The sequence below is a fragment of the Gekko japonicus genome, unplaced genomic scaffold, assembly GCF_001447785.1.
Source record: "Gekko japonicus isolate JY-2015 unplaced genomic scaffold, Gekko_japonicus_V1.1 scaffold995, whole genome shotgun sequence".
Taxonomy (NCBI): Eukaryota; Metazoa; Chordata; class Lepidosauria; order Squamata; family Gekkonidae; genus Gekko; species Gekko japonicus.
Genome location: NW_015173152.1, coordinates 530,852 through 558,829, shown reverse-complemented (window position 1 = coordinate 558,829; position 27,978 = coordinate 530,852). Strand labels below are relative to the sequence as shown.

Below are 27,978 nucleotides of genomic sequence, written 5' to 3'. Positions count from 1 at the left end.
CCACTGGTCTGATCCAGCAGGGCTCTTCTTATGTTCTTAGGATGCTGGACTAGATGGGCCACTGGTCTGATCCAGCAGGGCTCTTATAATGTTCTTTAGATTCTGGACCAGATGGACCACTGGTCTGATCCAGCAGGGCTCTTCTTGTGTTTGATATCATTTTGATAATTTTCTTACATCTCTGCAGAAGAGCTGATGAGCAGAGAATGGCATCGTAGCAATGGGACTGACTTTTCAAAAATCCTCACTCTGGTTGATCCAGATCTACCTTTTTCTCTCCAGTATGGAGCTCTGGAAAAAGAAGAAAGGGGGGGAAAAAAACTATTTTCCAGGGTGGAGTAGCCATTATAGCTCCTGGGACTTCTCCTGGTCAGCTGGTGGCCTGTCGCACCGCCTTAGTTAGGGTCAGTATAGTGGTGAAAAAGGCCTGTGCAGGGGAGGCGGTGCTAGGGTTGCCAGCCTCCAGGTTGTGGCAGGAGAGATCTCACTATCACAGGCCTGTGTGGCCCAGCGGTTACAGTGCCTGTCCTGTCCGGAGCCCACATAGCCTGTGAGAGGTGTCACCTGGTCTTCCTATGACCTATGCAGCCTGGGGGAGGCACGCCCTGCCACCGAAGGCCTGTATGGCGGGGGGATAGAGGCCTAGCCCTTCAGAGGCCTGGAAGAGGTGGCTCGCTGGACAGGCTGCCTTTTCCTCCCTTCCTGCATCCTTTGGGGGGCAGAGCCAGGGCCAGCCAGGGGGTGGCCCTTTTCTAGGGCCTTTCTCCCATCCCAGTCTACCCCTGCCTATTTTTGATCATTTGGGGCTCCGAAGAACCTTTAGACGAGGGGTCCTTGACCTTTTAAAGCCTGTGGGCACCTTTGGAATTCTGACACAGAGTGGTGGGCCCAACCACAAAATGGCCACCACAAGAAGCAGAGCCCACCAGAAAATGGCTGCCATGGGGAGTGGAGCCACACACACAGAGGAAGCACATGTGCAGGGCAGAAGAGCGGTGATTTAAAAATGCCCTGGAGAAGAGGGGTGGGAGCGAATAAAACAAACATTGTCGAGGCATCTGCCCCTGAAACAGTGTCATTTATAATCTACATAGCCAATCAGATCTTCAGGGGCCAATGGGAAGCCCTGCTGCATAAGAGCCCCGCCCACTTTCTAAAGCACTTGATGGACACAAAGAAAAGTGTCAGCTGATACCACGGTGCCCGCGGGCACCGCGTTGGGGATCCCTGCTTCAGATGTTTCATTCTCACAGCACACGAGCAGATATTGCATGGAATTGAGTCACTAATACCAGACTATCCCTTGATTATTATTTTTTTTACTGTTGCATAGTCTTTCTCTTACCCATCTTTGGTTCAGTTCAAAATCGAGCAAAAATCGACAATATCGGGTGGAGACGTGCCTCCCATGAATGTATCCCTTTTCCTCCAGCTCTTGTCTGGAAAGGTCACGAGGAGTTCCAAGCTTTTTCCGCTGGCGTTAAAAATAGTCTTGAGTGACTCAGCTGCTGAGCGCCATCACTTTCTCTGCTTGATGAAACAGCGGTGGATTTGCAAAGGGGGGGGGGACAACCCCGACCAGCACACAGTGCCGTTGTTTCCAATTACGTTTTCCAGCACAGCTCGCTTTTCAAGGTGAGGGACATCCAAAGCAGGGGTGGAGACGCCTTCACTACAAAATTGCTCCGAACGGCTGTGCTGTAGGCTTGTAGTTTTAAATTCTTTTAAAGGGAAGAGGAGATTGGATTTATACCCCGCTCTTCAATACCCAAAGGAGTCTCAGAGCAGCTTATAATCACCTTTCCCTTCCTCTCCCTCACAACAGACACCCTGTGAGGTCGGTGGGGCTGAGAGAGCTCTTTCGAGGACTGCCCTTGAGAGAACAGCTCCGAGAGAACTTGTGACTGACTCGAGGTCACACCAGCAGCTGCATGTAGAGGAGTGGGGAATCAAACCCGGTTCTCCCAGATTAGAGTCTGCGCTCCTAACCGCTACACCAAACTGACTTTGACTTCCAAATGGCAATGCGTGTGCAGTTTTGGAAAATTGCTGTAATTTGGGTTTTTGCAACAGAGAGGAAAAAATTCAGCAGCAATGCGGCTCTTGTCTCTCTGCATGCTGTAGTTAGCTGGGCACTCAGCATCGTTAGCATATGTGTGCATAGAGATGGGGATCCAGAGGCATAGCTCTTTGGGGAGGGGCTGTGGCTCAGTGGTAGAGCAGCTGCTCGGCATGCAGAAGATCCCAGGTTCAGTCCCGGGCATCTCCATTTAAAGGGATCAAGTAGACCTTGACCTGAAACCCCCAGAGAGCTGCTGTCAGTCCTAGTAGACAATACTAACCTTGATGGACCAAGAGTCTAGGGCAGCTGCATGTGTATTGGACAGGAGAGTCAAGTTGCATTGCCTTAGGTGTTTGCTGATAAGCAGTTTAAGCAAACCGTAGTTTTTCTTGTGCAGATAGAACTGCAAACTGTGGTTTGACCAGAGTGCAGAAAGTTCAGGTACACATGAACAGAAGAAGAAGAAGAAGAAGAGAAGAGATTGGATTTATACCCCGCCCTTCACTACCCAAAGGTGTCTCAGAGCGGCTTACAAACGCCTTTCCCTTCCCCTCCCCACAACAGACACCCTGTGAGGTAGGTTGGGCTGAGAGAGCTCTTGACAGAAACTGTTCTTTTTCAAGAACAGCTCTTATCAGAACTACGGCTTGCCCAAGGCCATCCAGCCAGGTGCAAGTGGAGGAGTGGAGAATCAAACCTGGTTCTCCCAAATTAGAGTCCGCGCACTTAACCACTACACCAGAAGAAAGAGCATGAATATGTCACATATCTGAATAGCTGAAGTGTGGTTTGTTAAGCTTGTGAACTAAACCTCTGTGTATATGGTCCACTCCACCATAGAAAATCAGGTCGAAGTGGCCTTTGACCACTGGATTTGCAGGATTTTTATCCCACGTCTTGATTTTTTTCCGTATACTTTGTGAGCCACTTTGAGCAGATCCTAGAGAGGCAGCATATACTGTTCAGAAATAACATTTGCGATGCACCAACCAGGACATGACTCAGCAGAGGATCGGGTTAGCACCAGGGTCCAAGAACAGACACCGGCTTCCACAACTAGGCCAACAGCGGCTCACCAGCCCTGTATTGTGCCCTCTCTGGGATTTGACAGAGCTTCTGTTCTTGTTTTTTGCCTGAGTTTGCAAAAACTGGGGAGGAAGTGGGGGGGAGGAGGACACGTACCTGGCAGACTGCAGTACTTGGGGCTTGGCCGCATTCAGCTTGGTGGGTCACAAGTCAAACAGGCCTGTTGTAGGCTACGTTTTGGGGAGTGACTCAAAAGCTGGACGTTTTTGCCTGGCCACACACCAATGCTGACTCTGATTTCCGTAGGGACGGGCTAAAAATGTTCTGGCCAGAGCCTCAGTTGGTTTCCAGAGGCAGTCAGAGAGTCTCCTGCGTGCCGGCTCTGGTAGCGTATCTAATCTCCCGCAGCGTATGAAATGATTGAGCTTTGCTCAGGAATGGCGTAGAATATCGAAAGGAAGATGGACAGCCGGATCTGTCACGAGATGGGCGTTGAGTGGCTCGCCTCTGGATCCTTTTCGTCCTCTGCTCGGTCTGAAGGACGCTGTAGAAATCCGAGCACCCTGGGAGTGGGGATAAATAAACACACACGCACACACACACGTGGTTCTCTTAATAACATGTACAGGCATCCAACCAGAGAGCCAGTTTGGTGTAGCGGTTCGGAGCGGGAGTGGGAGAACCGGGTTTGATTCCCCACTCTTCCACATGCAGCTGCTGGTGTGACCTTGGGTCAGTCACAAGTTCTCTCAGAGCTGTTCTCTCAGGAGCAGTCCTCGAGAGAGCTCTCTCAGCCCCACCTACCTCACAGGGTGTCTGTTGTAGGGAGGGGGAAGGAGTTTGTAAGCCACTCTGAGACTCCTTCGGGTAGTGAAGGGTGGGGTATAAATCCAATTTCTTCTTCTTCTTCTTCTTCTTCTTCTTCTTCTTCTTCTTCTTCTTCTTCTTCTTCTTCTTCTTCTTCTCCTCCTCCTCCTCCTCCTCCTCCCTCCCCCCCACGGCACCATTTTCCTAACCTTAAACAACCCTGTGGTGTTGGTGGGAAGTGTTGTCAAGGTGCAGCCGACCCCATAGGGTTTTCAAGGCAAGAGACTTCAGGGATGGTTTCCCATGGCCCGCCTCTTCGTAGCAACTCTGGACTTCCCTGGTGGTCCCAATCCAACTACTCACCCGGGGCCATCCCTGATTAAGCTCCTGAGATCTAATGAGATGGGGCTAGCCTAGGCCATCCAGGTCAGGGCTCAAAGGACCCTGGGGGGGTTGCCTGCTGCGGAAACCTGTTTGTAATGAAGACTTCATGCAGGTGTTCCCAGCAGGGCCAATAGCGTCTCTCCAGCCCTGTTTAAGGTCAGGAAAATGGCAGGGAGGGGGGCATTTGAGCTCCCCCTCTCTCTGCCCGCTGTGGTCCTGAACTAGATTGAGCCCTCATGTTCCTGTGAATTAATTTCTGAGCATGCAACTTGAACACACTGTTGACCGGTCACACGGGGAGGACGTGGGCACTTTGTGATGTATGAGTTGTTCCTTGGATGGGACAGATATTCCGATGAGCCTGTAAGATACGTACTGATAGAAAGGAGGTCCTCTTCCCCACTTGGCAGCATAATTTAGGGTGGTTCGTCTATTACCAGACTGGTGTGTTTGCTAGTTCCTATTTGCCGTTTCCTCTTGGCTCCCGCTTGCGATAACATCTGCTTTCAAGGAATCAAATGCAACTGGGGTAATGACATTTTCATTGGGGACTGGCTTGCCGTTGGTCTTGTTTTTCTGGATGTTCGTCACGGTCGACCCTGTTTGATTTGGGAGTGAGTGATGGGCTGTCAAAAAGCTGAACCCGTCCCACCTTTTTTCTCCTGCCCTCTCTTTGCCTTCTGCCTTCAGCAGCTGATATGAGGGGATCCCACGGACCTGAACACATAAGAATCGCTGAGCATTTGGTTCAGCTTTGAGCTGAAACAATCCCGCTTTTGTCTCTCAGCGGCTCGGGGTCCCGAGTACAGGCTAAAGCAGGATTTACCCAATCCTCTTACATGCCCAGAAGTGCAGAAGGCTCCGAGGATCTGTGTTGTAGCAAAATGGACTGTGAGAACCGTAGAGCTCAGGTAGGGTATTGAGCCATGTCCGAGTGATAATTACCTGATTTCTTTTTAAGCGTTCGCCGAACAGGTGCTCGAAATTCTGCAGCGTTCCTTGCCTGGTATATAAATATTTCTTTTAAATACGGTTTTGTCCCTTGCAGGGTTGTCAGAACGACTGTGGAGCGGGATGTGCAGCAGCCACCGAATCTTTCAAGGTACATTGTTCGCTAAAGCATGCTTGCCTGAAGTGTTTCTCTGGAAAACAGTGCCCTTAAGACGCAGGGAGATTTGGCATGGCCCTTGGCCTGTGAGGGTTGTGGAGTTACTGATGTCTACGAGAGTGTGGAGTTATTGGTGTGTATGTACGATGAGTTATTATGGTTGTGGTGTTATTGATGTTATTCTGGTTGTGGGGTTATTGATGTGTGCGAGAGTGTTGCAGATTTTTTTTGGGGGGGGGGGCTTAAGGATTCGTTTGTGTTTTGTAGCGTAGGTCTCATAAACTGTTGGTCCCGGTGTGGTGCAGTGGTTAAGAAAAAAACAGTGTTCAGTTGTGTTTACAGCGCTGTGTGAAGAAGAATGGAGACAGTGTGGTGTAGTAGAGTGTTTGCCTGGGACATGGGAGAGCCAGGGGGAAATCCGTATTCTTCTGCGAAGCTCACCAGAGGAACTCGGGTCAGTCCTCTCTCTCTACCTGACCCACCTCACAGAATTGTTGTGGAGATAAATGAGAGCATGTGTGCCATTTTGAGCTCCTTGAAGGAGGAGAGTGGGATAAAAAAAATACTTGATAGATAGACCTGGGTTCCGATACCCTCTCAGCCATGAAGGCCATTGGGTAGTTTCAGGCCAGTCTCTCTCAGCTTTTACCTACTTTGGCCCTGTTCACACTAGACGGTTTGGGCCGGGAGAGGGACGGATCGGGGCCGTTCCCAGCCCGTTCCCAATCCGCCCCTCCCAGCCAAAACCCGCAGCAAAAAAGAACCACCTACCTAGGTGGTTCTTTCCGAAGGGCCGCATCACTGCTGGCCGTGGGATCGCCGGCGCGTCTTTTTGCCAGCGCATCCCCGGCCCCCGGCCGTACTGCGCATGCTCGAGCATGCGCAGTTCGGCAGCCTCCCCCTCCCACTCATCTCTTCCTCCCCAGCATCTGATCGTGCCGGGGAGCAACGGCACGGCGGCTCAGGGGATTGTGGGATCCCGCCGCGGCATCTCTTTTTTGGTGCGGCTTTTAGAAGCCGCACTTTGCCCAGTGTTTTCCCTGCCGTGTGGCAGGGGCCTTTGTAAAGCTGTTGTGTGGAGAAAATGAAGGTGAGGGGGACTATGTAAGGTACCCTAAATTCGTTGGAGATGGGTTGGGGGGAAGTTGGTTAGATTAACTACTTAGGGCCAAACCAGACATGTTTCTGGTAGCAAACCTAGGGATATTCCCAGAGGTTGTTTTTTTTTAAATTGGGAATTCTAGACATGGAAGGTTTTGATTCAAACGGGAGCTGTGATACTGGGTGAGAGGACCCCTCCCCCAAAGGTCAGGAAAAAAGACTCATCCAAAAAAAAAAAAAAAGACTCATCCAAAGGTCACGAAAAAAGACAGGCAGAGAAAGGGTGTCCCTCCCCCCCAAAACTAAGAACAGTGAAGGGGTGTCGGTGGTTTCAGCTGATGGAACTGTGCTGGGAGTAGGCCTGCCAACTTTCAGGTAGCACCTGGAGATCTCTTGCTATTATGTTTGCTCTCCAGATGACTAAGATTTTTCTCCCTGGAGAAAATGGCTGCTTTGGACGGTAAATACTATTGGCATTATGTCCCGCTGAATCTCCAGGTATTTCCCAACCCAGAGCTGGCAACCCTAGCTGGGAGGAATGGAGGAGAAGGATTAAGCCTCTCCTCCTCCTCTGCACTGTGTTCCAGGATTGCGTACTCTCGGTTGGGAAATTACTGGAGATTTGGGAGGTACAACCTGGAGAGGGACCTCAGCAGGGTATAATGCCGTAGGATCCACCCTCCAGAGCAGCCATTTCCTTCTGGGGAACTGATCTCTGGAGTCTGGAGGTCAGTTGTAATTCCAGGAGTATCTCCAGGACTTACCTGGAGTTTCGCAACCCTGCTGTGGTCTCAGTCAGAATTTTGGTTCTGCTGAACTGCTGTTTCCCTTCTTTCTTTCTTTCTTTCTTTCTTTCTTTCTTTCTTTCTTTCTTTCTTTCTTTCTTTCTTTCTTTCTTTCTTTCTTTCCTTCCTTCCTTCTCACCTCCCTTCCTCCCTTCCTCCCTTCCTCCCTTCCTCCCTTCCTCCCTTCCTCCCTTCCTCCCTTCCTCCCTTCCTCCCTTCCTCCCTTCCTCCCTTCCTCCCTTCCTTCCTTCCTTCCTTCCTTCCTTCCTTCCTTCCTTCCTTCCTTCCTTCTTTCTTTCTTTCTTTCTTTCATATCCCACCCTCCCTGCCTGAGCAGGCTCAGGGCGGCTTACATAAAATTCCTTCTCTCCTCTCTCTCTCTCTCTCTCTCTCTCTCTCTCTCTCTCTCTCTCTCTCTCTCTCTCTCTCTCTCTCTCTCTCTCTCTTTCTCTCCCTCTTTCTCTCTTTCTCTCTTTCTCTCTTTCTCTTTCTTTCTTTCTTTCTTTCTTTCTTTCTTTCTTTCTTTCTTTCTTTCTTTCTTTCTTTCTTTCTTTCTTTCTTTCTTTCTTTCTTTCATATCCCACCCTCCCTGCCGGAGCAGGCTCAGGGCGGCTTACATAAAATTCAGTAGCTAAAACAACAATATGAGTAAAAGCATAAAAACACAACATAAGGTGCTAGTAAACAATTTCATTGGTGATGGCAAAAGCAGGGTAGCATCAACATACTAATAAATGTAGTCGGCATTTGATTTTAAAATCGGTAAAGCTCAGGTGGTGGTATTGGGCACAGGGCCTTAGTGTGTTGGGTGCAGCTCCTTAACTAAAGGTCTGGTGGAAGAGCTCTGTCTTGCAGGCCCTGAGGAACTGTAAAAGGAAGGGCTTTTAAGGACAGACAGCACAACAACACCCCCCCCCCAACTTATTCTGTTCTCCATCAATCTCAAAAGAGGCTCAGTTCTCATCCGGTGTTGGTCAGCTCATAAAATCAACTGTGCTTGCGGACTCTTCTTCTTTTTCTGTTTTCCTCCCTTAATGGTTCATATCCTTCCTCATTTCTCCCTTTGCTGTTTCCTCTATCCAAATTTTTAAAAACAAACACAAGAAATCTTTCCTGTGTTTTTTGGTAAAAAGCAAACCACAGATGATTTCACAGGGTATCACAACTGGTCTGCATTTGCCCAGATGTTTTTCTTCTCGTTTTCAGCCTAAATTTGGGACTCAGCGGGGAAGTGTCCAAGAAAAGAAAAAACTCCTTTATAATTTCCTCTCGTATTTTTGCCTTTGCTTTTTAGCACAGTACTCTTTGTTATCACTGTACCGTGATATTATTATGCAAACTGCTCAATAATTATTATTAAGCATTTATATTATGGTACAAATTACAGAACACATTCCAGTACAAAATAGACAAATATTAAAGTGTCCTTGTAAACCAAACTGTCTGTGCTCAAAGTTCCAATGTATAATACTGCTCAAAATGTAGATATAAATGTAGATGTAAATTATTCCAAATATTCGATCAACTGTCATGGATTTTTTTGTATTGGAATGTGTTTTGTAATTGGTACCATATGATTAATAATAATTATTGAATAGATTGCATAATAATATAATGGTTGGGTTTTTTGTTTACTTACAACCTATCCTGTGATCACACATTTGTATAAACTTCAGTTGGCAGCTGGAGTTCTCCCAGAATTATAACTGATCTCCACACTACAGGCCCTTTTCAAACTGCCTTTGTATTCCATTTTAGTAACTGGCTGCTAATGGATTTCCCCCCCTGTCATTTCAGACAAACCCGCTTGCATCAGGTTAGTAAAGTGTGGTTGAGCCACTTTGGAGGGAAACAGCTTTCTTCTATTTTCTACCCCTTCATTGTGCTTCTGAATCACTGTGGTGTGCTGTTTAAAAGGCCCATAGCACTTCCCACAATGGCATTTTTTCTCTTCCCCTTTTCTCTGTGCCATCTTCCTCTGAACTGAGCGCGGAAGGGAGGAAAAACAATGCAGTACGAAAAAGAAAACTCAATGGACATGCACGGTGAAGGCGAAGCAAAACACCTGTGCATAATAATTGGCCTATATGGCCAGCTGACAGCAATGCTGATTCTATGGCTCACTATGAATTTAGGAAGATAGTGAGAGGGAGGGCAGGAAGGGACGAGCCAGTGCTCGGCTCTTGTGGCCCTTTCCTGTCTGCCCTGGGTAATGCCGATGACCACTTCGGGGTCAGGAAGGAATTTTCCTCCAAGCCAGAGTGGCCCAGGGATCCTGGAGGGGTTTTTTTTGCCTTCCTCTGGGCATAGAGCAGGGGTCACTGGGGAGGAGTGTGAAGGGGGGAGCCGTGGACTACCTGCATTGTGCAGGGGCTCTGGGGGTCTCTTCCAGCTCAGTGTTTCTACTGTGATGCACATTAAACTCTGAAAAAGGTAAAGGTCAAGGTTCCCTTGCTCGAAAGCCAGTCGAGTCCGACTCTAGGGTTGCGGTGCTCATCTCCATTTCAAAGCCGAAGAGCCAGCGCTGTCCGAAGACGTTTCCGTGGTCATGTGGCCGGCATGACTAAACACCAAGGCACACGGAACGCTGTGACCTTCCCACCGAAGTGGTCCCTATTTATCTACTTGCAATTTCTTGCTTTCGAACTGCTAGGTTGGCAGGAGCTGGAACGAGAGACGAGAGACGGGAGCTCACTCTGTCATGCTGCACACTCGGGTCTCGAACTGCTGAACTACCGACCTTCCACAGCCTGCAGTTCAGCGTCTTAACCACTTGAGCCACCGCAATCTGAAAGCCGTATATAAATGTTAAAGATCATTATTACTTGTGATTCTTTAACCAGAGATGCCGGAGTTTGAACTTGGGGACTTTTGCTTGCAAATGTGTGTGGCTTGGAACTCTGGCTCAGAGCAGCAATTAATTCTTTCGTTAAGGTCCTGTCGAAGTCAGTCAGATGAGACTCCCGTGAGAAAAATTTGATGCCAATGCACTTTAAAAGAGCCTTCTGTGGGGCTCCGTAGGGACCTTGTTCCCCCCCCCCATCATATTTATTCCTAGCCTAGCCTAAAAGGAAACAGCAACTGGCACCAAAAACAGCAAATGCAGACTGGAAACGACCTTAAATATGAATCAGAAAAAGAGCTCGCCGCTCCCAAAAAGCATGTTCGCCGTTTTGGCTCATGCGTCCTGGCAGTCAGGAAAGAGCAAAAAGCAACGGACTGTTGCTTTTATTTGTTTAAAACTAGCGAGAGGGAAAGCAAATCCCGTGTGTGCGCACACACACCAAAGAGCCATTTTGGTGGTTTAAAATTTTTTTTTTGCTCAAAGGTGACCTTTTGCATGAATCGTGAACTGGTGCCAGAGTAATTTCTCTTCTCTCAGAGGTTCTCTGAAAACTACACACGCTTGTACGATGGTCATAGCACTGTTGCCAGTCGAAGCAAGATTTTATTTATTGCTCGTCTATCCAGCCTGGCTCCCCAAATGAATCACAGTGCTCAAATCAATGTGCACTAAACAGCCATTTAAAATCTGCCACGGTGGTGGAAAATGCCATTAAGTTGTAGCTGATTTATGGAGATCACAGAAGGTATTCAAGTAGAGTTGCCACTTGCCAGCTCTGAGCTGGGAAATACCTGGAGATTTTGGGGGTGGAGCCGGAGGAGGGCGGGGTTTGGGGAGAGGAGGGACTTCATTGGGCTAGAATGCCATAGAGTCCACCTTCTAAAGCAGCCGTTTTCTCCAGGTGAACCGATCTCTCTCTCCCGGAGATCAGTCCGAGTCCCAGGAGATCTCCAGCCAACCCGAGGAGGTTACAAAAAGACCGGGAACACAGCCAAACCAGCGGAAGGGAGTATAAACGCTGTGTAGCCCTAAACGGCTCTAAAATAGAAACTTTACGATTTTTTTGCTGTACGTTTATGTTGTAACATTGATTGTTAAATTCATTGTCTTTAAGACATTTGATAGTATAGTATTGTTAATAAAGTTTCTATTTTAGAGCCGTTTAGGGCTGCATAGCGTTTATACCCCCTTCTCCTCCAAGGAAGTTGGCAACCTTCTTTACAGGGCAAAAGACAAACAGGTGGTTTGCCATTGCCTGCCTCCACATAGCGACCCTGGGCTTCCTTGATGGTCTCCCATCCAAGTACTAACCAGGGCCCACCCTGCTTAGCTTCCGAGGTCAGGGTACCATCAAAATCTGAAAGAGATTGCTGCAAAAACTTTGTACAATAACACCTTTAGTCCACTGGCCGCATTCAGTTGCTCTGCTGTAACTGGACTGGAAAAGGAGGCTTGTTCCTTTGACTGCACAAAAGCAGGAAATAAATTAAGTAAATAAATGGAACAGTGGTGCAGGCTGCTCTGTATGTCCCCCAAACACCCCTCCCTCATAATTACTCGGTCCACAGATCCCCTGGAGCCGTTTTAGGGTATTGGGATTGGGCACTGGATTATGCAGCAGGATGTCTGGATCAAACCCTACACTCAGGGGTCATTTTGTAGAAAAAGAGGTGCAGGAGCTCATTAGCATAACATATTTCCATAACTTATTTGCATATGCAGATAACTTATTTGCATACCGGAAGTGTGCCAGAAGGCAACACCCACCGCTTAGGCTCCACTGGACTGATCTGGATTGCTAGCTATTGGGGGGGGGGGAATGTGCAGATCTGTCCTCGCAAAGGAGGGAGAGCTTGTACCTGGATAAAACTTGGTCTTAAAGGTGCCGCTGGACTGTTTTGGATTGCTAGCTATTGGGGGGGGGGACGGGCAGATCTGTCCTCACAGAGGAGGGAGAACTTGTACCTAAATAAAACTTGGTCTTAAAGGTTCCACTGGACTGTTTTTGATTGCTAGCTGTGGGGGGGGGGACACGCAGATCCGCCCTCACAGAGGAGGAAGAGCTTGTACCTGAAGGCGGGCCGGGGAGGAGGGCTCTGCAACTTACCTGGCTGCTTCTTGCTCCTCATAACCCGACTGAGGGCTGCTAGGAGCAGGGGGTGGGGCTTGTTGCATGTGCCCGCCCCCTGGGCTCCTTACTGCTGGAGCTCTGCTCCTGTGCGCTCCCGCAGGAAATGACCCTTGCCTACACTGGTATCTTGGTCTTTGGAGCTCATGGCAATATACACAGTGTGCCCAAATTGCCTCTCCATCCAGGGATTCACCGGAGTCAGGTCTTCAGGAGCAGTCAGACCAGTCCTTGGGCCTTTTAGAATATCCAAACAAGGCACAATTAGTTTGTCATTCCTTTGTTAACACTTCCATTAAGTGTCTCTGTTTTTCATGAAGTAGAAACATCTTGAGATCTTACTGTAGGCTGTTCAATAGTGATAACTGTTCTGGATTAGCAGTAGGGCTGCCAGGTCCCTACCTTCTGCCGGGAGGGGGGCGGAGCTTCCCTTTTGGGATCTTCTGGCACATGCGCATAGTGTGCACGCCACAATGATCTCACCCAGAAGTGCCGTCATCGCACTAGGCATATCACCAGGGGGGTGCTCTAGCATTCAGCCAGAAACTCCATGGTACCATAGAGTTTTTGGCCGAGTGCTAGAGCATACCTCCCGGCGATGTGCCCAGAACGATGACGTCACCCGCACAATCCCGGCACTTTGGTGGCGGAGTTCCCCCACCGGCTGGATCCAGGCCAGCAGATTGGGGGCCCCTAAAGCGTGCAAATGGCAAGCCTGATCACCAGTCATGATTGTCCTGCAAGAAAAAAACCCATATGGTTTGGGGAAAGGTTATGTTATTTTTATATCGTGTCTTTTCCTTTGTCTAAGAGCTCTGGGCTTTGGGTACCTAAATCATTCAGTTTTTCTTCTTGCCACAACCATGGGGAAAAGGTCAAACTAAGAGACGCTGGCTCTGTATGTAGTTTGCCAACCTGTCATCCCTTATCACGTTGGAGGGGAGGGAGAAAGGCAGCCGCCGGCAGCATGCCTGAACTCCAAGCAGCGATGCCGGGGAGACCGGGGAGAAAGCGACGAGACAGAGATGGAGGCTGCCGAACTGGTGGCAGCTGATGCCAAATTTGCACAGCCAATCGGAATCCTTGCCAGGCAAAAGCCCCTCCTGGCTCGACCCACTTTCTAAAAACATTTGGCAGGTGTCAGGAAGGGTGTTGGTGAGCGCCATGGCACCCACCAACACCATATTGGAGACCCTTGCTTTAGTGGTTTGCCTCCATCACAGCCATTTTATCTCTAAGAAGTGCCTGAATTATGGTAGGAATGTCTAACAGCATTGCTGAATAAGAAGAAGAAAAGAAGAAGAGCTGGTTGTATACCCGGCCCTTCACTACCCAAAGGAGTATTGGAGCAGCTTACAATCACCTTCCTCTCCCCACAACCAGTGTTCCTCCTTAGCTGAGTGAGTGTGAGCTAGCTCACAGTTTTTTTAGCCTCTGGCTCACACAGTTTTGCCTTAGCTCAGGAAGGATGGCTCCAGAGCAAACTAGTTTATGCAGTAGCCAAATTGCTCACTCACAGTTTTAATGCCAGTAGCTCACAAAGTAGAATTTTTACTCACAAGACTCCATAGCTTAGAGGGAGCATTGCCTACAACATGTACCCTTGTGAGGGAGGTGGGGCTGAGAGAGTTCTGAGAGAACTGTGATGGGCCCAAGGTCACCCAGCAGGCTTCATGTGGAGAAGGAGTGGGGAATCAAACCCAGTTCTCCGGATTAGAGTCCTGCTGCTCTTAATCACAACACCAAACTGACTCTGTTGCATTTCCAGGTAAAGAAACTGTTGAACTTCCTGATAAAGGGGAAAGCCGCAAGAAAAGCTTCAGCAGGTGTTTGTGGTCTACCCCACAGGGGCTCCTTTCAGGGTACAACGCGGCTCGTGTTACTAAGCTGGGATGCAGCTCTCTTGAGCCACCTGCGACAATAGCATTGGGGCACACAATCCAACGTGCTGAGAGACTTCAGCCCGAAAGAAAGCTTCTAGTTTTGAACTGCTGCAGAAACAAAATGTGAAAGCTGCGATGAAAGCGGAGACGGCAGGAATCCCAAGGATGACGTTTTCCTCCCCTGCATAACTAAGCTGATAATGCCTCCTTCCTCCTCAGGACTCCCAGAGCCAGTATAAATTAGATACAAGAAGATCCTTGTGCTGTGGTAGCAGGTGCCGTCAAAGGAGCCTTTTTGAAAATCTGCACAGCCAATCAGCCCCGCCCCCCCGACCCGACCCCACTTTCTAAAAGCACTTGGTGTTGGTGGGCACTGTGCCACTCATGGGCGCCATGTTGGGGACCCCTGCCCCAAGAAACCTGTCACAGTGTTTGAAATAAAAGCTGTTCACAACCCTCATTGGTTGTCATCCCCCTGTCACGAAGAGACCGTGAGCCCTCATACAGTTACGGAAGCACTGTTGTCTTTCAGAAGAACATTTTTGGCCAGTGGACCTGTTCTGGACGCGTGGCACATAGGGAACTAGCTGCTGCTTACAGTGGTCCTGGGTTTTATGTATATTCCATACTGTTTCTGTCATCGTCACCCTCAAGCCAGTTTGGTGTAGTGGTTAGGAGCACAGACTCTAATTTGGGAGACCCGGGTTTGATTCCCCACTCCTCCACATGCAGCCAGCTGGGTGACCTTGGGTCAGTCATAAGTGCTCTCAGAGCTCTTCTCCCAAGAGCAGTTATCCAAAGAGCTCTCTCAGCCCCTCCAACCTTGCAGGGTGTCTCTTGTGGGGAGAGGAAGGGAAGGTGATTGTAAGCCACTCTGAGACTCCTTCGGGTAGTGAAGGGTGGGGTATAAAAACCAACCTTCTTCTTCTTCAAAAGCTCCCTTTGATCATTTGAAACCTCCATTTGTTCTTCGCTAGTTTTAATGTTTGTCCCTTTGTGCATGAAATGTTGGTGCCAAGTTTTACATTTTAACAAAGTCAGCGTTAACATTTCCTCAGTGTAGTCTTGCATTGAGGAAATGAACTGGAATCTTCTCATCCTGTTTGCCTATTATTTGTGTGTTAATAAAATTGATTTTAACTCTTGGTTAGTAACTGTGGCCTTAACACAAGGTGCTGTGTCTACTGTGTCAGAATATGCAAAAAAAGAAAATATGTTTTGGTTCTTATGTCATCCGGCGAAGACGGAGGTCCTGTTCCTGAGTCAGGGCGGAATGGGGATGGGGATCCCACTCCCGACCTTCGGTGGGGCACCGTTGGTGCCAGTGCCGGAGGTTAGGAGTTTGGGAGTGCTCCTGGATGCCGCCTTAACAATGGAGGCCCAGGTTGCAGCCACGGCTAAGTTGGCCTTCTACCATCTTCGGCTGATTCGGCAGTTGGTTCCCTTCCTCAGTCGCGATGACCTGGCTACAGTGATCCATGTGATGGTCACCTCGAGAGTAGACTACTGTAACACTCTTTACATGGAGCTGCCCTTGTTGCAAATCTGGAAGCTGCAGCTTGTGCAGAATGCTGCGGCCAGGCTTTTGATGGGTCTCCCTAAATGGGAGCACATCCAGCCTGTGCTGAAGGGCCAGAAGCCCTCCCACTATTGCCCCTCCAAGCATCAAGAATACAGAGCATCACTGCCCCATAATGTTCCATCTATACCTCATGGCTAATAGCCTCTGAGATCCTGGAAACAAGGTTGACCTTGATAGGGCCATGTTGTGATTTAGAATAAGATAGCTTCATGCATCCATGCTTATTCCTGATGGAGATGGAGGTGGCCAGTTGTTTGGGCTCTGCATCGGCAAGTTAAGAGATATTCTGCCTCTCATTGTAGAGATTCCATGATTGGCTGGTCTTAAGAGATCAAGCCCTGACCTGGATGGCCCAGGCCAGCCTGGTCTCATCAGATCTCGGAAGCTAAGAAGGGGCGGCTCTGGATAGTACCTGGGTGGGAGACCACCAAGGAAGTCCAGGGTCACTACACAGAGGCAGGCAATGGCAAACCACCTCTGAACATCTCTTGCCTTGAAGCCCTGCAGGGCCGCCGCAAGTTGGCTGCGCCTTGACGGCACTTTCCACCACCACGCTAGCAAGTATATGTGCAACAAAATATAAGGAAGGTAATCGCCCTGACCCAGATAGCCCAAGCTAGCCCAGTCTCACCAGATCTCAGAAGCTAAGCAGGGTCGGTCCTGGTTAACACATGGATGGGAGACCACCAAGGAAGTCCAGGGTGGTGACACGGGGGCAGGTGATGGCAAATCACCTCTGAATGTTTCTTCCCTTGGAAACCCTGTGGTGTCACCATAAGTCAGATGTGACTTGACAGCAAAAAAAGAGAGATAATCTTAATGTCCTTTGCATACCCCCCCTTCTCCCTTTCCCCCTTCCATCCCTTCCATCAGAACATAAGATAAGCCAATGTTGGATCAGGGCAGTGGCCCATCCAGTCCAACACTGTGTCACACAGTGGCCAAAAATACCAGGTGCCATCAGGAGGTCCACCAGTGGGGCCAGGACACTAGAAGCCCTCCCACGGTTGCCCCCCCCCAAGCACCAAGAAGACAGAGCATCACTTGCCCCAGACCGAGAGTTCCTACCTATACCTTGTGGCTAATAGCCACTGATGGACCTCTGCTCCATATGTTTATCCAGTTCCCTCTTGAAGCCGTCCATGCTTGTAGCTGCCTCCCCCCCCTCTGGCAGTGAATTCCATGTGTTAATCACTCTTTGGGTGAAGAAGGACGTCTTTTTATCCATTCTAATCCGACTGCTCAGCAATTTCATTGAGTGCCCGCGAGTTCTTGTATTGTGAGATTGAGTGCCCACAAGTTCTTGAATTGTATTCCAACTCTGTATCTTATCTAAGTTTTCCATGCACAGAAGCACAACTTCACACCCCCGCCACACTGCAGCCCAAACGCCCTCTCCAAATGCTGCTTCCCCTGGGAGTAGGGTTGCCAACTACAGGTTGGGGAATTCCTGGAGATTTGGAGGTAGAGTCTGGAGAGGGCCTGTTTTTGGGAGGGAGAGACTTCAGAAGGGCACAATGCCACAGAGTCCACCCTCCAAAGCAATCATTTTCTCCAGGGGGACTGATATTGGTCTTTTGGAGATGAGCTGTAATTCCAGGAGAATTCCAGGCACCACCTGGGGGTTGGTAACTCTACCAGGGGGCCCTCAGGAGCAGCATGAGGGGGCTGTTGGAGGAGGGAGGTGTTGGAGGACTGATGCTGGAAAGGAAAATGGCTAAAATTGCCTCCCTCCCTCGCACGCACAGAAGCCAACACATTGCATTTGACAAACCTTTGCATTTGAAGAAAACGAAAGCTCAAGCAAATCCTTCAGTTGAACCCAGAGCTATTCACACAGAAGTTCACTATATGAGCAGTAGGGTTGCGAAAACCCCCGGTTTGCCAGGGGTCCCCCGTTTTTTGGGGAAGCCCCGCCCACAACACCCACACCCACCCCACTCTCTCCGTTGAAGTGTGTGGAACCCGTGTTTCCTCCCAAGCCTGTGCTTCCTCCCAAGCCGCTTCGTGCTCTTAAAGGGGAAACGCAGCTGCTCTTAAAGGGGAAACGCCGGCTCCTGCATTTAAATGGGAAACGCCGGCTCCTTTAAGGACAGGGAACTGCCGTTTCTGGAGATCCAACGCACGGGTGGGGGTGGGGCGGCGGACGTCCCCAACGTGACGTCATCACATCGGGGATGCCCCACCCCCTCCAGGAACGCCCCCAAAGTCCCCCGCTGGGGGTGGAAGATGGACTTGGCAACCCTAATGAGCAGCCAAGCCCTGCAATTGGTAGACATCATTCCATTATGAAGCAAAATGGAAGTGCCGTTTCTTTCACCTGCTAAAAACAGAAATCTGAAGCAGGGAGAGATGAAGTGATTTCCCCGGGGTCGTAAAAGAAGTCTTTGTCAGAGGAGGAAAAGTTTAACCTTGAGCTCCTTCCAAGTCTTTTCATCTTCCCTCCCAGACTGCTGATCCGTTGCCGGTTCCCCTTGCCCAGCTCCAGAGGGATGTGGCCTTTTGCCCGAAGGCAGAGCTGGACCTTTCTCATTGTGTAGCTTTACAGATAATGGAATCCATTTGTTTGTTTCCAATTCCTTGCGTGTTATCAGTTTAAACATGTCAAAGTTGAGAAATGTATTTCCTTCTGTCCTTTGTTATGTTGTTTCAAGGAAGGAGGCGTCTTCCTTGGCCTACATGCCTCAACAGGTTATTATGGGCTAGCTACTAACACTTGGCCAGCAGCGCACATTGGATACGGAACACGGATTTCCCTTTTTTGGTCTGAAATGAAGGATGCCGATGGTTGACCAGACACCTAACAAACCCTTTTTAGTTACCAGCTTTCTGCTCCTGCCAATGTTCGAGAACTCGTGGGGTGCTTCCGAAATGTCTGTTTGCCATAGTGCCATCTTCGATCAGGAAAATACTTTTGTGGAAGGATAACTTGTGTAATTTTCTTCCCCATTTTTTGTGGAAGGATAACTTGTGTAATTTTCTTCCCCTTTTTTTAATCCCTAGGCTGCCGACTTAATCATCAACCCCTCCACCACTTTCAAGGAAAAGCCAGATCCCAAAGGTCTCGTGTTTGGGACTGTGTTCTCAGACAACATGCTGTTTATAGAGTGGTCCGTAGATTCTGGATGGGAGAAACCTCAGATCAAGCCTCTGGAGAACCTCTCCGTACATCCTGCCATATCGGCCTTTCACTATGCCGTAGAAGTGAGTACTGCAGTAGGACAAAAAGGAAGTTCTTATCTGTCATATTTGTAGATTTTGTCATTTTTGAGCACCTTTTCTTGGGGAGGGGCCGTGGCTCAGTGGTAGAGCATCTGCTTGGTATGCAGAAGGTCCCGAGTTCAATCCCCAGAGTCTCCAGTTCAAGGACCAGGCAGTAGTTGATGTGAAAGACCTCCGCCTGAGACCCTGGAAAGCGGCTGCCTCTATGAGTAGACAATAGTGACTTTGATGGACTGATGGTCTGTTTCAGTGTAAGGCAGCTTCATCTGTATTCATGCATTATAAAATGTACTTCTTTGGTTCAAACTGTTGAACATAGAGCACCAAAACTATTATTGCAGATGTTGCTTCAGAATAATGACACTTATATAATGGGAAAGGAATGAAGTATGAATTGATAACCCTAAAAGCAGCCCTTTTCAGGCGTTACAGTGGACCGTATATATGGGGGGAACGGGCTAGATGTGACCTACCTGCTACGTGTGATTGCCATTTTAACCTCGGTATCCTGAAAACTCAAGTTATTTAAGTTTCTTTAAGTGCTTCGTTCTCGTGGCCCTTTCTTACACGTCCAGGGAAATGCTGATTGCCACTTTGGGGTCAGGAAGCAATTTTTCTCCAGGCCAGTTTGGCCAGGGAGTCTGGAGGATTTTTGTCATCTTCTGGGCATGGAACAGGAGGTATTTGTGAATTTCCTGCATTGTGCAGGGGGTTGGACTAGATGACCCTGGAGGTCCCCCTGCCTCCTTATTAATGGGAAGAAATACACAGTGACATCATCAGATTTGTGTTTCTGTACCCTAGTTCATTGGCTGCCATTTTCAGGGGGGGGCGGAACGGAATTGCTAATGCAATGACAGCACGTTATTCCTTTTTTTAAAAGTTACTGGAAAGATGCAGATGGGCAATGCCCCCAAAGTGTCCCAGTAATGCTTAAATTCAGGCCTGTCACCCTAGGACATTAAGAAACTTGGTTCTGTTGGGCTTCTCAAAAATTTTTTTTTTTCCTTTTCCAACCACATTCATGCTGCGCCTTGCCAAAATTTCCGAAAACCCCTTTCTGGCACCATCTCTGCGTTTGCGGTGGCTGGTTTGGACAGTCATTTCTTAACAGACGTTCTGTGGAATGGCTATTGAGACATTCCAAAATATCTTTCAGTGGAGTTGAATGTATCCAGTTCTCCTTAATGGTTGTGGAGGACCTGCTGTGGGTAGAAAAGCAAGCCAGATAGGATTGCCGCTGTCTGCAGTTCTCAAACTATGGGTGCAGACCCATAGCCAGGATTTTGTGGCTTGTAGGGTAATTGTTTTTTCTGCTATGGCTGAAGTTCTCAGTGCAGAAAGAAAAGCCTTTTAGCCAACAGAAAGCTGTTACCAGGATAGATCTCTAAATTGCAAGCTGTCCACCACTTTAGATGACAGTTCTCAGCCGCTGCAAGTTAATCACCTCTGCCAGCCTAAGCAACCACTCTGAGAACAAGCCGGCAGGTGGGGGAGATGACTTCTGTAGTCAAGAAAGCTAACCCTTAGGCAGAAAAACTCTCTTCAAGGAGACCAGTTTCTTGACACAGAGTTAGAAGGGATCCTAGGGGTCACCTGCTCCAACCCCCTTCCTCAGTGCAGGAATTAGTCAACTACAGCACCCCACTCTGCTTAAAGGAGTGCACGCCTTTAAAAAAAATGTTTTAAAATGATTGAGAAAAGTATATACAGGAGAAATTCCTTTGGGGCTGTGCCTTTAAGAAAGGGGGTGGAGCCCCCAAAAGCCCCACTGTAGCTAAGGGCCTGGGCCCGTGTCTGTCTTGATGTGAATTGATTCTGACTACATTCAGTAACGAGACCTGCCTTGCCCATGGTGATACCACGTGCCTTAATGGGCCTTTGTGGCATTCTACTCATGACTCCCCGGGCACGTTCTGAAGACACACGATGCAGCAGCCTTCCTGAAGCTAAATAAGTCTGGGATTGGTCGGTTCCTGGCTGGGAAACTTGAGATATCCATGTGGTCCACCTCGAGTTCCACGGAAGAAAGACAGGATATAAGGGGAGGAATCTCTGGGCCATATAAGTGAATTGGGGAGTGAATTGGTACTTGCCAGAAGCCAGCGTGGTTAATGGTTGAGGTACTGGTGCCAAACACTGCTGTTTCGGAGCCCGCAAGAGTGGCATATGTTATACTTCCATCTGTATCAGAGCCTCAGTGAAGGGCATGTTTTTGCTGCCAAGAAGTGCGTAGAGAAAACGTGGGGCTGTTTTTGTGTGTTTTTGTTTTTTTCTTTCCTTCTCCCTCTGCTGCAAATTTGAAAACGATCAGTTGGCTTTGGAAGACGTTTTACACCTGGCGTGGCTTCCAAAGCAGGATTGCCAACCTTCCGGTGGTATATATCAAAAATGAGAGCTCACGGGAGGAGATTGTATAAATATGAAGACACTCCGTGAACGAATTACGAACAAAAGCAGAAAACTTGTATTGTATGATACAGTTCAAACAATTTGGAATCTTTGTTAAAGAACCCATATATATATATATAAAGAGCTCCAAAAGTACTTAATACAAAGGGAGAATACAATTAGAGTCCACAATTCCTTTGTATAAAAAACTTCAGAAGTACACTAGTTCCAAGTCTTATGTGAGCACGGCTGGCTTCACTGCCGCGTTCACGTTTCGCTTCTTCAGATAGCTGGTACTCTTTAGCTGTGAACTGAACATTTTATTTCCATGTCATATTTACTATGTTACAGCATATTAACTATATCCCCAGTTGTCAGCACATAGATACTCACTGAAATAGAGTTTCAACAATTCTCCTTCACTAGTTTTCCATTTGCTCCTCTGATAGGTTCTCTTTCTGCCGATTAGGCTTCTGCAATAGTGTTGGGGATTAACACACAACATATGCCATTAAGTATGTACTGACAATCTGGAGTCACAATATTCTGATACAATTTACATCAGTACATAATATCCTATTTTATATTTTTATATTTCTAAGAATGAACTTTCTAATAAACTGGTGGGTAAACCAAAGGAAGGAAAACTGAACTGAGGCCCCGGTCACACGGGAGGTTTTGCCCCGGAAGACGGACGGATCGGGGGCGCATCAACTGGGCGTGATCACATCGCAACATCTGGGAAGCGGCACGCACCCGTCCCTAATCCGTCCCTTCAAGCCAATAACGCGCAGCAAAAAAGAACCTACAAAATTTACCTAACTGAAATGCCGCAGCAAGCGCGGCCATGGGATCGCCGGTGCAGGAGCATTTGAGGCTCCCGGCCGAACTGCGCATGCGCACATATGCGCAGCCAACTGCCTCGCTCTGCGTCCCGTGGCTTCCCCCTCCTGGCATCTGATCGTGCCGGGGAGCAACTGCGCGGCGGCTCGGGGGATCTGTCTGATCCCGCCGCCACGTTTCTATTTTGCTGCGGCTCAGAAAAGCCACGCTTTGGCCGTGCTCTCCCCCCCCCCCGTGTGACCAGGGCCTGAGATAACCTACTTATTTACAGAATTTTATAAGAAACAACTTAACCCTAACCCTAACCCTTGATCCCTAATGGGTTAAATACAGTCATACAATACAAACCTTCAGGTGGTGGCTGGATATTTCCTGGGATTACAACCAATGCTCCCTCTCATCTGTGGAGTCTTGTGAGCGAAAATTCTACTTTGTGAGCTACTGGCATTAAAGTTGTGAGCGAGTGATTTGGCTACTGTGCAAATTAGTTTGCTCTGGAGCCATCCTTCCTGAGCTAGGACAAAAATGTGTGAGCCAGAGGCTAAAAATCTGTGACCTAGCTCATACTAACTCAGCTTAGAGGGAACACTGATTACAACTTATCTCCAAGCAACAGAAATCCGTTCACTTGGAGAAAATGGCCGCTTTGGAAGGCGGACTCTATGGCATTATAGCCCATTGGAGTCTCTCCCCTTCCCAAACCCCACCCAACTCAAGCTCCAACCCCAAAATCTCCCAGTATTTCCTATCCTGGAGCTGGCAACCCTATTCCAAAGAGAGTGAGGAACAAAGATCTGGCTGAAGGCCTTGCCCTTTCCTCAAGTCCTTAGAAAGACCTCCTCTTTCTTTCTTTCTCTCCCAAAGAGCAGTCTTGTGTAGGTTTTTTAAAAAGAATTTAAAATATTTTTTATTTAATTATAAAAAAACCCAGACATAAACATCAAGTACACACCACACTCCCCATATAGAGAGTGTAGGTTGTTGATTACAATTGATCTCTAGACAACCAAGATCAGTTCCCCTGGAGAAAATGGCTGCTTTGGAGGGTGGCCTTATACCCCGCAAAGGTCCCTCCCATCCTCAGACCCCGCCCTCCTCAGACTCCACCCCCCAAATCTCCAGGGATTTCCCAACCCAGAGCCGGCAACCCTAGTCTTGTGATCTTACCTGGTTTCTCTCTGGCCGAATAGAGCAAGTTGCATTAAGAGCTCTGGGTTTTCATGTGGAGCAGTGCTGGAATCCTGGATGTGAATTGCTGTAATACCCCGTATCTGAAACCTTCATTGCTAATAATGAATATGCTCTTTTTTTTTATTTGTTCCCCCCATTATTTTTTTATTTCATTTTTTCCCCACCCTTGTTGCATCACGTTTCCTCTAGCCAAGAGGACTGACAGAGGCGAAACTGCTCCACATGCTGTGGCTCAATGAATACACAGTGGGTATAACAACAATGATGCTTTTGGCGTTCTCCCCCCCCCCCGTCCCCCTTTTCCCCCCCACATCTCTGCATTTTCTTGTGGTCTGTGCCTCCTCCGATGATCCTGGCTCTGCCACTTACGTGGTCTGGCTTCTCTGTTGCAGATAACATGGCAAGCATCAGATGATTATTATTCATGCATTCATTCGGGGGGGGGGGGTTGTTTGTATCGATCCATCAATAAGATGCCTTGAACCAGCCTTGCAAATAGAGTTCGTAGAAGTTACTAGCCTGCTTGCCCCAATGTTGCTGTGCTGCTGGCTACCAGATGGGGCTGCGCCTTGTGGCGGAGCACGTACTTTGCATGTGGAAGTCCCTCCGTTCAAGTCCCTTGTCCAACAGAGCTCAGCTACTAGGAATGATATTCAGTTTCTCATCCCCTGTTGTTTCGACCCGAAAATCCCAGTTTTCGCTTCTCCCTTTTGCGAATCAAACCGGTGTTTCTTTCACTCTTTTTTTGCGCCATTTTTTTTTCTGTTTTACTTGCATCAAAACGGTTCCGTTAAATGTATGCCTTTCTCAATTTATTTGTGCATCGACAAATCGGCATTATTTGTACATTAAACGAAGAAATGACATACATTGTACGTATGAAGTGCTGTGGAAATCTATGGAAATCTACAAAATCGACAGCGAAAAGAGAGAGGGAAGAAAACTGGCTCACAAAAATATAAACGAACATAAAAAGAAATGAGGAAGGGACTATTTCCTCATCCCTACAGGTAGCAGGTGTTGGAAAAGACCTTTCTTGGCCAGTTACTTTACAGAGCTAAATGGCCCTGTGGTCTGGCTTGGTTAAGGTAGCTTGAGTATATTCATATTTCTTACCTAAGGAAGAAAAAGGGCTGGATCCAGACTCCCTTGGTGATTTCCACTAACCCCCACTTCCTGCTGCAGACCTCCCCTTCGTGTTGTTCCTCAGGGTCCCCAGTGTGGAGATCATAGAGCTGAAACGGGATGAGGGGGCAGGAAAGTTCCATTCTGCTGTCTGAAAATTAAATCTGGATCCAGCCCAGGAGTCTCTTTGCCTCCTCACCTACGAGCATTGCCTATCTGTTTCAGACACACGGGCAAACAGTTGTTTTCGAACCAGTCTATGCCCAACATACCTCAAAGATGGCCTCCCCCCCCCCCATGTGCCCCATCACAATTTCAGAGGGCCAGACTAGATGTGACCGCATCCTTGTGCCTGTCACGGGGATGCAGCCGCCATTTTTAAAGTGATTCAAAAATGTTACCGCATTTTCAAATGGCAGTGGCATCCCAGTGGCGGACATGAGGATGCTGTCGTGTCTAGTTTGGCCCTGAGAGGCCCCGGTTGGGTTCGCTTCTCAAGGGAGCAAAGGTGGGAAGTTTTCAGTGGAAGTTTTCAAATATCCCGAGCCTGAACATTTCAGTGCGGTGTTCTAACAAGGCTGTCCTAAGCAGAGTGGCACATTTCAGAGTCCATTGAAGTCAGCAGGCTTAGAAGGGTATCACTCTCTTTAGAAGAAGATTGGATTTATACCCCGCCCTTCACTCGGAGTCTCAGAGCGGCTTACAATCTCCTTCCCTTCCTCTCCCCACAGCAGACACCCTGTGAGGTAGACGGGGCTGAGGGAGCCCTGAGAGAACTGCTCTTGAGGGAACAACTCTGAGAGAACTGTGGCTTGCCCGAGGTCACTCTGCAACTGCATGTGGAGGAGTGGGGAATCAAACCCGGCTCTCCCAGATTAGAGTCCGCGCTCCTAACCACTACACCAAACTGGCTCTCGGTGCTGCAAGACACCTGTGCTGGCTGGCATTGGGGGTGGTGGTCGTGGTGGTTAAGGTTTGGCTCCAGAAAAAAAGGTGAGGAAATGCCAATGAATTTGACAACATCTGAACTTAAAAATTAAAAAACCTATCCCAGTCTGTAGGGTATGGGGTAAGCTACTAATTGGGTTGCCAGCTCGGAGCTGGGAAATACCTGGAGATTTAGGGAGTGGAGCTGGGGGGGGGTTGGGGGAGGGGAGAGACCTCCGCAAGGTATAACGCCACAGAGTCCACCCCCTAAAGCAGCCGTTTTCTCCAGGGGAACTGACCTCTGTTGGAGAGCGACAGTAATAGGGGGAGATCTCCAGGTGCTACCTGGAGGTTGGCAACTCTAGCCACCAATATACACTTTTCTTATCTCAAGAACTCTTACAACAGCCTTGTAAGGCAGACCAATATTAAGTATCCCATTGCAGACGGGAAGGGTCCTGACTGCTCATGGCTGGGCTGAGAGCTGAACCAGAGAATTTCCCAGCCCTGGCCTCTTAAGTTCCCATTCCCAGCTCTGCTTATGTGTGCCATGGGAAGATCCCACCCACAGACAATTGTGAGCTGCTGTTTTTTCAGTGAAATCAGCAGGCCTGGAACTCCCCGCTGCTTTCCTCCTTCGCTACCGAAAAGGCTGAGCTGCAAAGTTTTTGTAGCTGTTTCCCATCTTTCCAAGAAGGGCTTTTTTTGTTTGTGGACAACTGTTTTCATTTTTGGTTTCCTTCCAGGCATATTTGAGTAATCTCCGAGGTTGCGCGGTCAGAGTTTACAATAAGAATTATAAAAAAAATGTCCGGAGACTGCTGTCAGAGTCCCACAGCAGTCAGTCCCAACAACGTTCCCTCAAAAGGATCAAGTTTATTGAGTACAGTGGAGGCAGGTCATCTGTGCATACATTCAGTGCTAGAGCTAACCCCTAGGGACGGGAGAGGGGAAGATGAAGGTTAACATTCCAGCACAATAAAACATTCCCATAGCAGTCAGTCCCAACAACGTTCCCTCAAAAGGATCAAGTTTATTGAGTACAGTGGAGGCAGGTCATCTGTGCATACATTCAGTGCTAGAGCTAACCCCTAGGGGCGGGAGAGGGGAAGATGAAGGTTAACATTCCAGCACAATAAGACATTCACCCATCAGCCTCCTGCCTCCCCCCACCAACAATGGCAGCATAGCTGACAACTGCAGTGCATCTACTGTAACTGTGTGCGGCTGGGATGTGTTGACCCCAACAGCTATTGCCTTGCTCAATATGTGTAGACATAAGGCATCCCTAGGACGCAAGAGGCCCGGATTAGTTCTAACTCCAACCTCGCCAATTTAAACACCAGCCCTTTTTTCTCTAGACAGAGGTGGCCCGTAGAGTCCTCTTAAATTCTTGAGGACCCCTGCTCTCCCTTACCGGATGAAGTTTAAGTTTTAGCCGTCGTGGTTAACTAGGCTATGGTTAAAACAGTGATGGAAGAAAAGGTAAAGGTGATATTGCCCTTTTGATGCTGAGAATTGGGAGTTAATATACAACTTCTGCTGCCGTTGTTAGGAGGAAAGCCCATGTGATATTTTCTGCTGCATTCTTTACTAGAGTCATTCACCTGAACCAAAACAACCTCCAAAGTGAGCCCTTTAAACGATAGCCTTGCTGGTTAAAAGTTGCACTTACTTATTAGAACTGGACTCCAAGATTAATCAACTGAAGAGCGTGTTGATCTGCCAATGAAAGCTTGCAGCCCCTGGAAAGACAGGAAGTCACCCAGGTGTCTGCATCAGGAATTCCTGCCCTGCCTGCCACGTCAAAAACATTCTTGGCATCATGTATAAGATGCTAGACAGGATAGCTGGATTTTCTTATTGGGGGTAGCAGAATGCAATGAGATAATTTTACCGCTACACAGAGGATATTTAGCTGCTATTTGCTTAATAACATTTAGCATTTATATAGTGCTTTTAGTATTTACGGCAATATATTATATGTATCTAAGGGTTGCCAGGCTATGCTTGGTGGGTGTCCGTGGGGAGGGGACATGGGGGTACTGTCAGTAATGACAGAACATCACTTCTGCAGAAACCCTGAAAGTGACATCCTGCCTCTCTAGGAATCACAGGAAACTCAGTTGTAAAACCAGTGGGTCTTTTTTAATTCCTAGAGAGGTATGAAACCATTTCTGGTTTTTCCCCTAGAAGTATTGCCACACTGTTGGCCTGGTGGCAGTTTCTCCGGCAGGAAAAAGGAAGAGGGAAGTCCTGATAAATAACATTTTGTTGCAGTTGTTACAACAACCTTATAAAGCTGGCCAGTATTATGATCCCTATAGTGCAGGAGTGGGAAATTAGACTGAGAGTGACTTGCTTAAAGCCATCTATGGAGTTCATGAATGAGGGAAGAATGGAACTGGCAAGCTCCCACCAGATAACAGTTCATTCTCTCAGCTCAGGCGTTGCACCAGCCCCTATCACCTCTCCAGTTTTGAATATGTAAAAATTGTCGAACTCAATTTTCCATTTATTTTGATAGCATTTTGAACATTCCCATGTTCTTGTCGCACCAGCCGCATC

The 27,978-nt window shown here is 48.3% G+C and overlaps 1 protein-coding gene across 1 annotated transcript in view; it reads left to right on the top strand.

Annotated features, from left to right (window-relative positions):
* LOC107119791 (branched-chain-amino-acid aminotransferase, cytosolic-like) overlaps positions 1–27,978 on the top strand; it is a 93,356-nt gene that overhangs the window by 31,474 nt on the left and 33,904 nt on the right. Inside the window, exons 2-3 of the mRNA XM_015422383.1 lie at positions 18,715–18,915; positions 23,548–23,604. Of these exons, the coding sequence (XP_015277869.1) occupies positions 18,715–18,915; positions 23,548–23,604 (258 nt within the window). The remainder of the gene's footprint in view (positions 1–18,714; positions 18,916–23,547; positions 23,605–27,978) is intronic.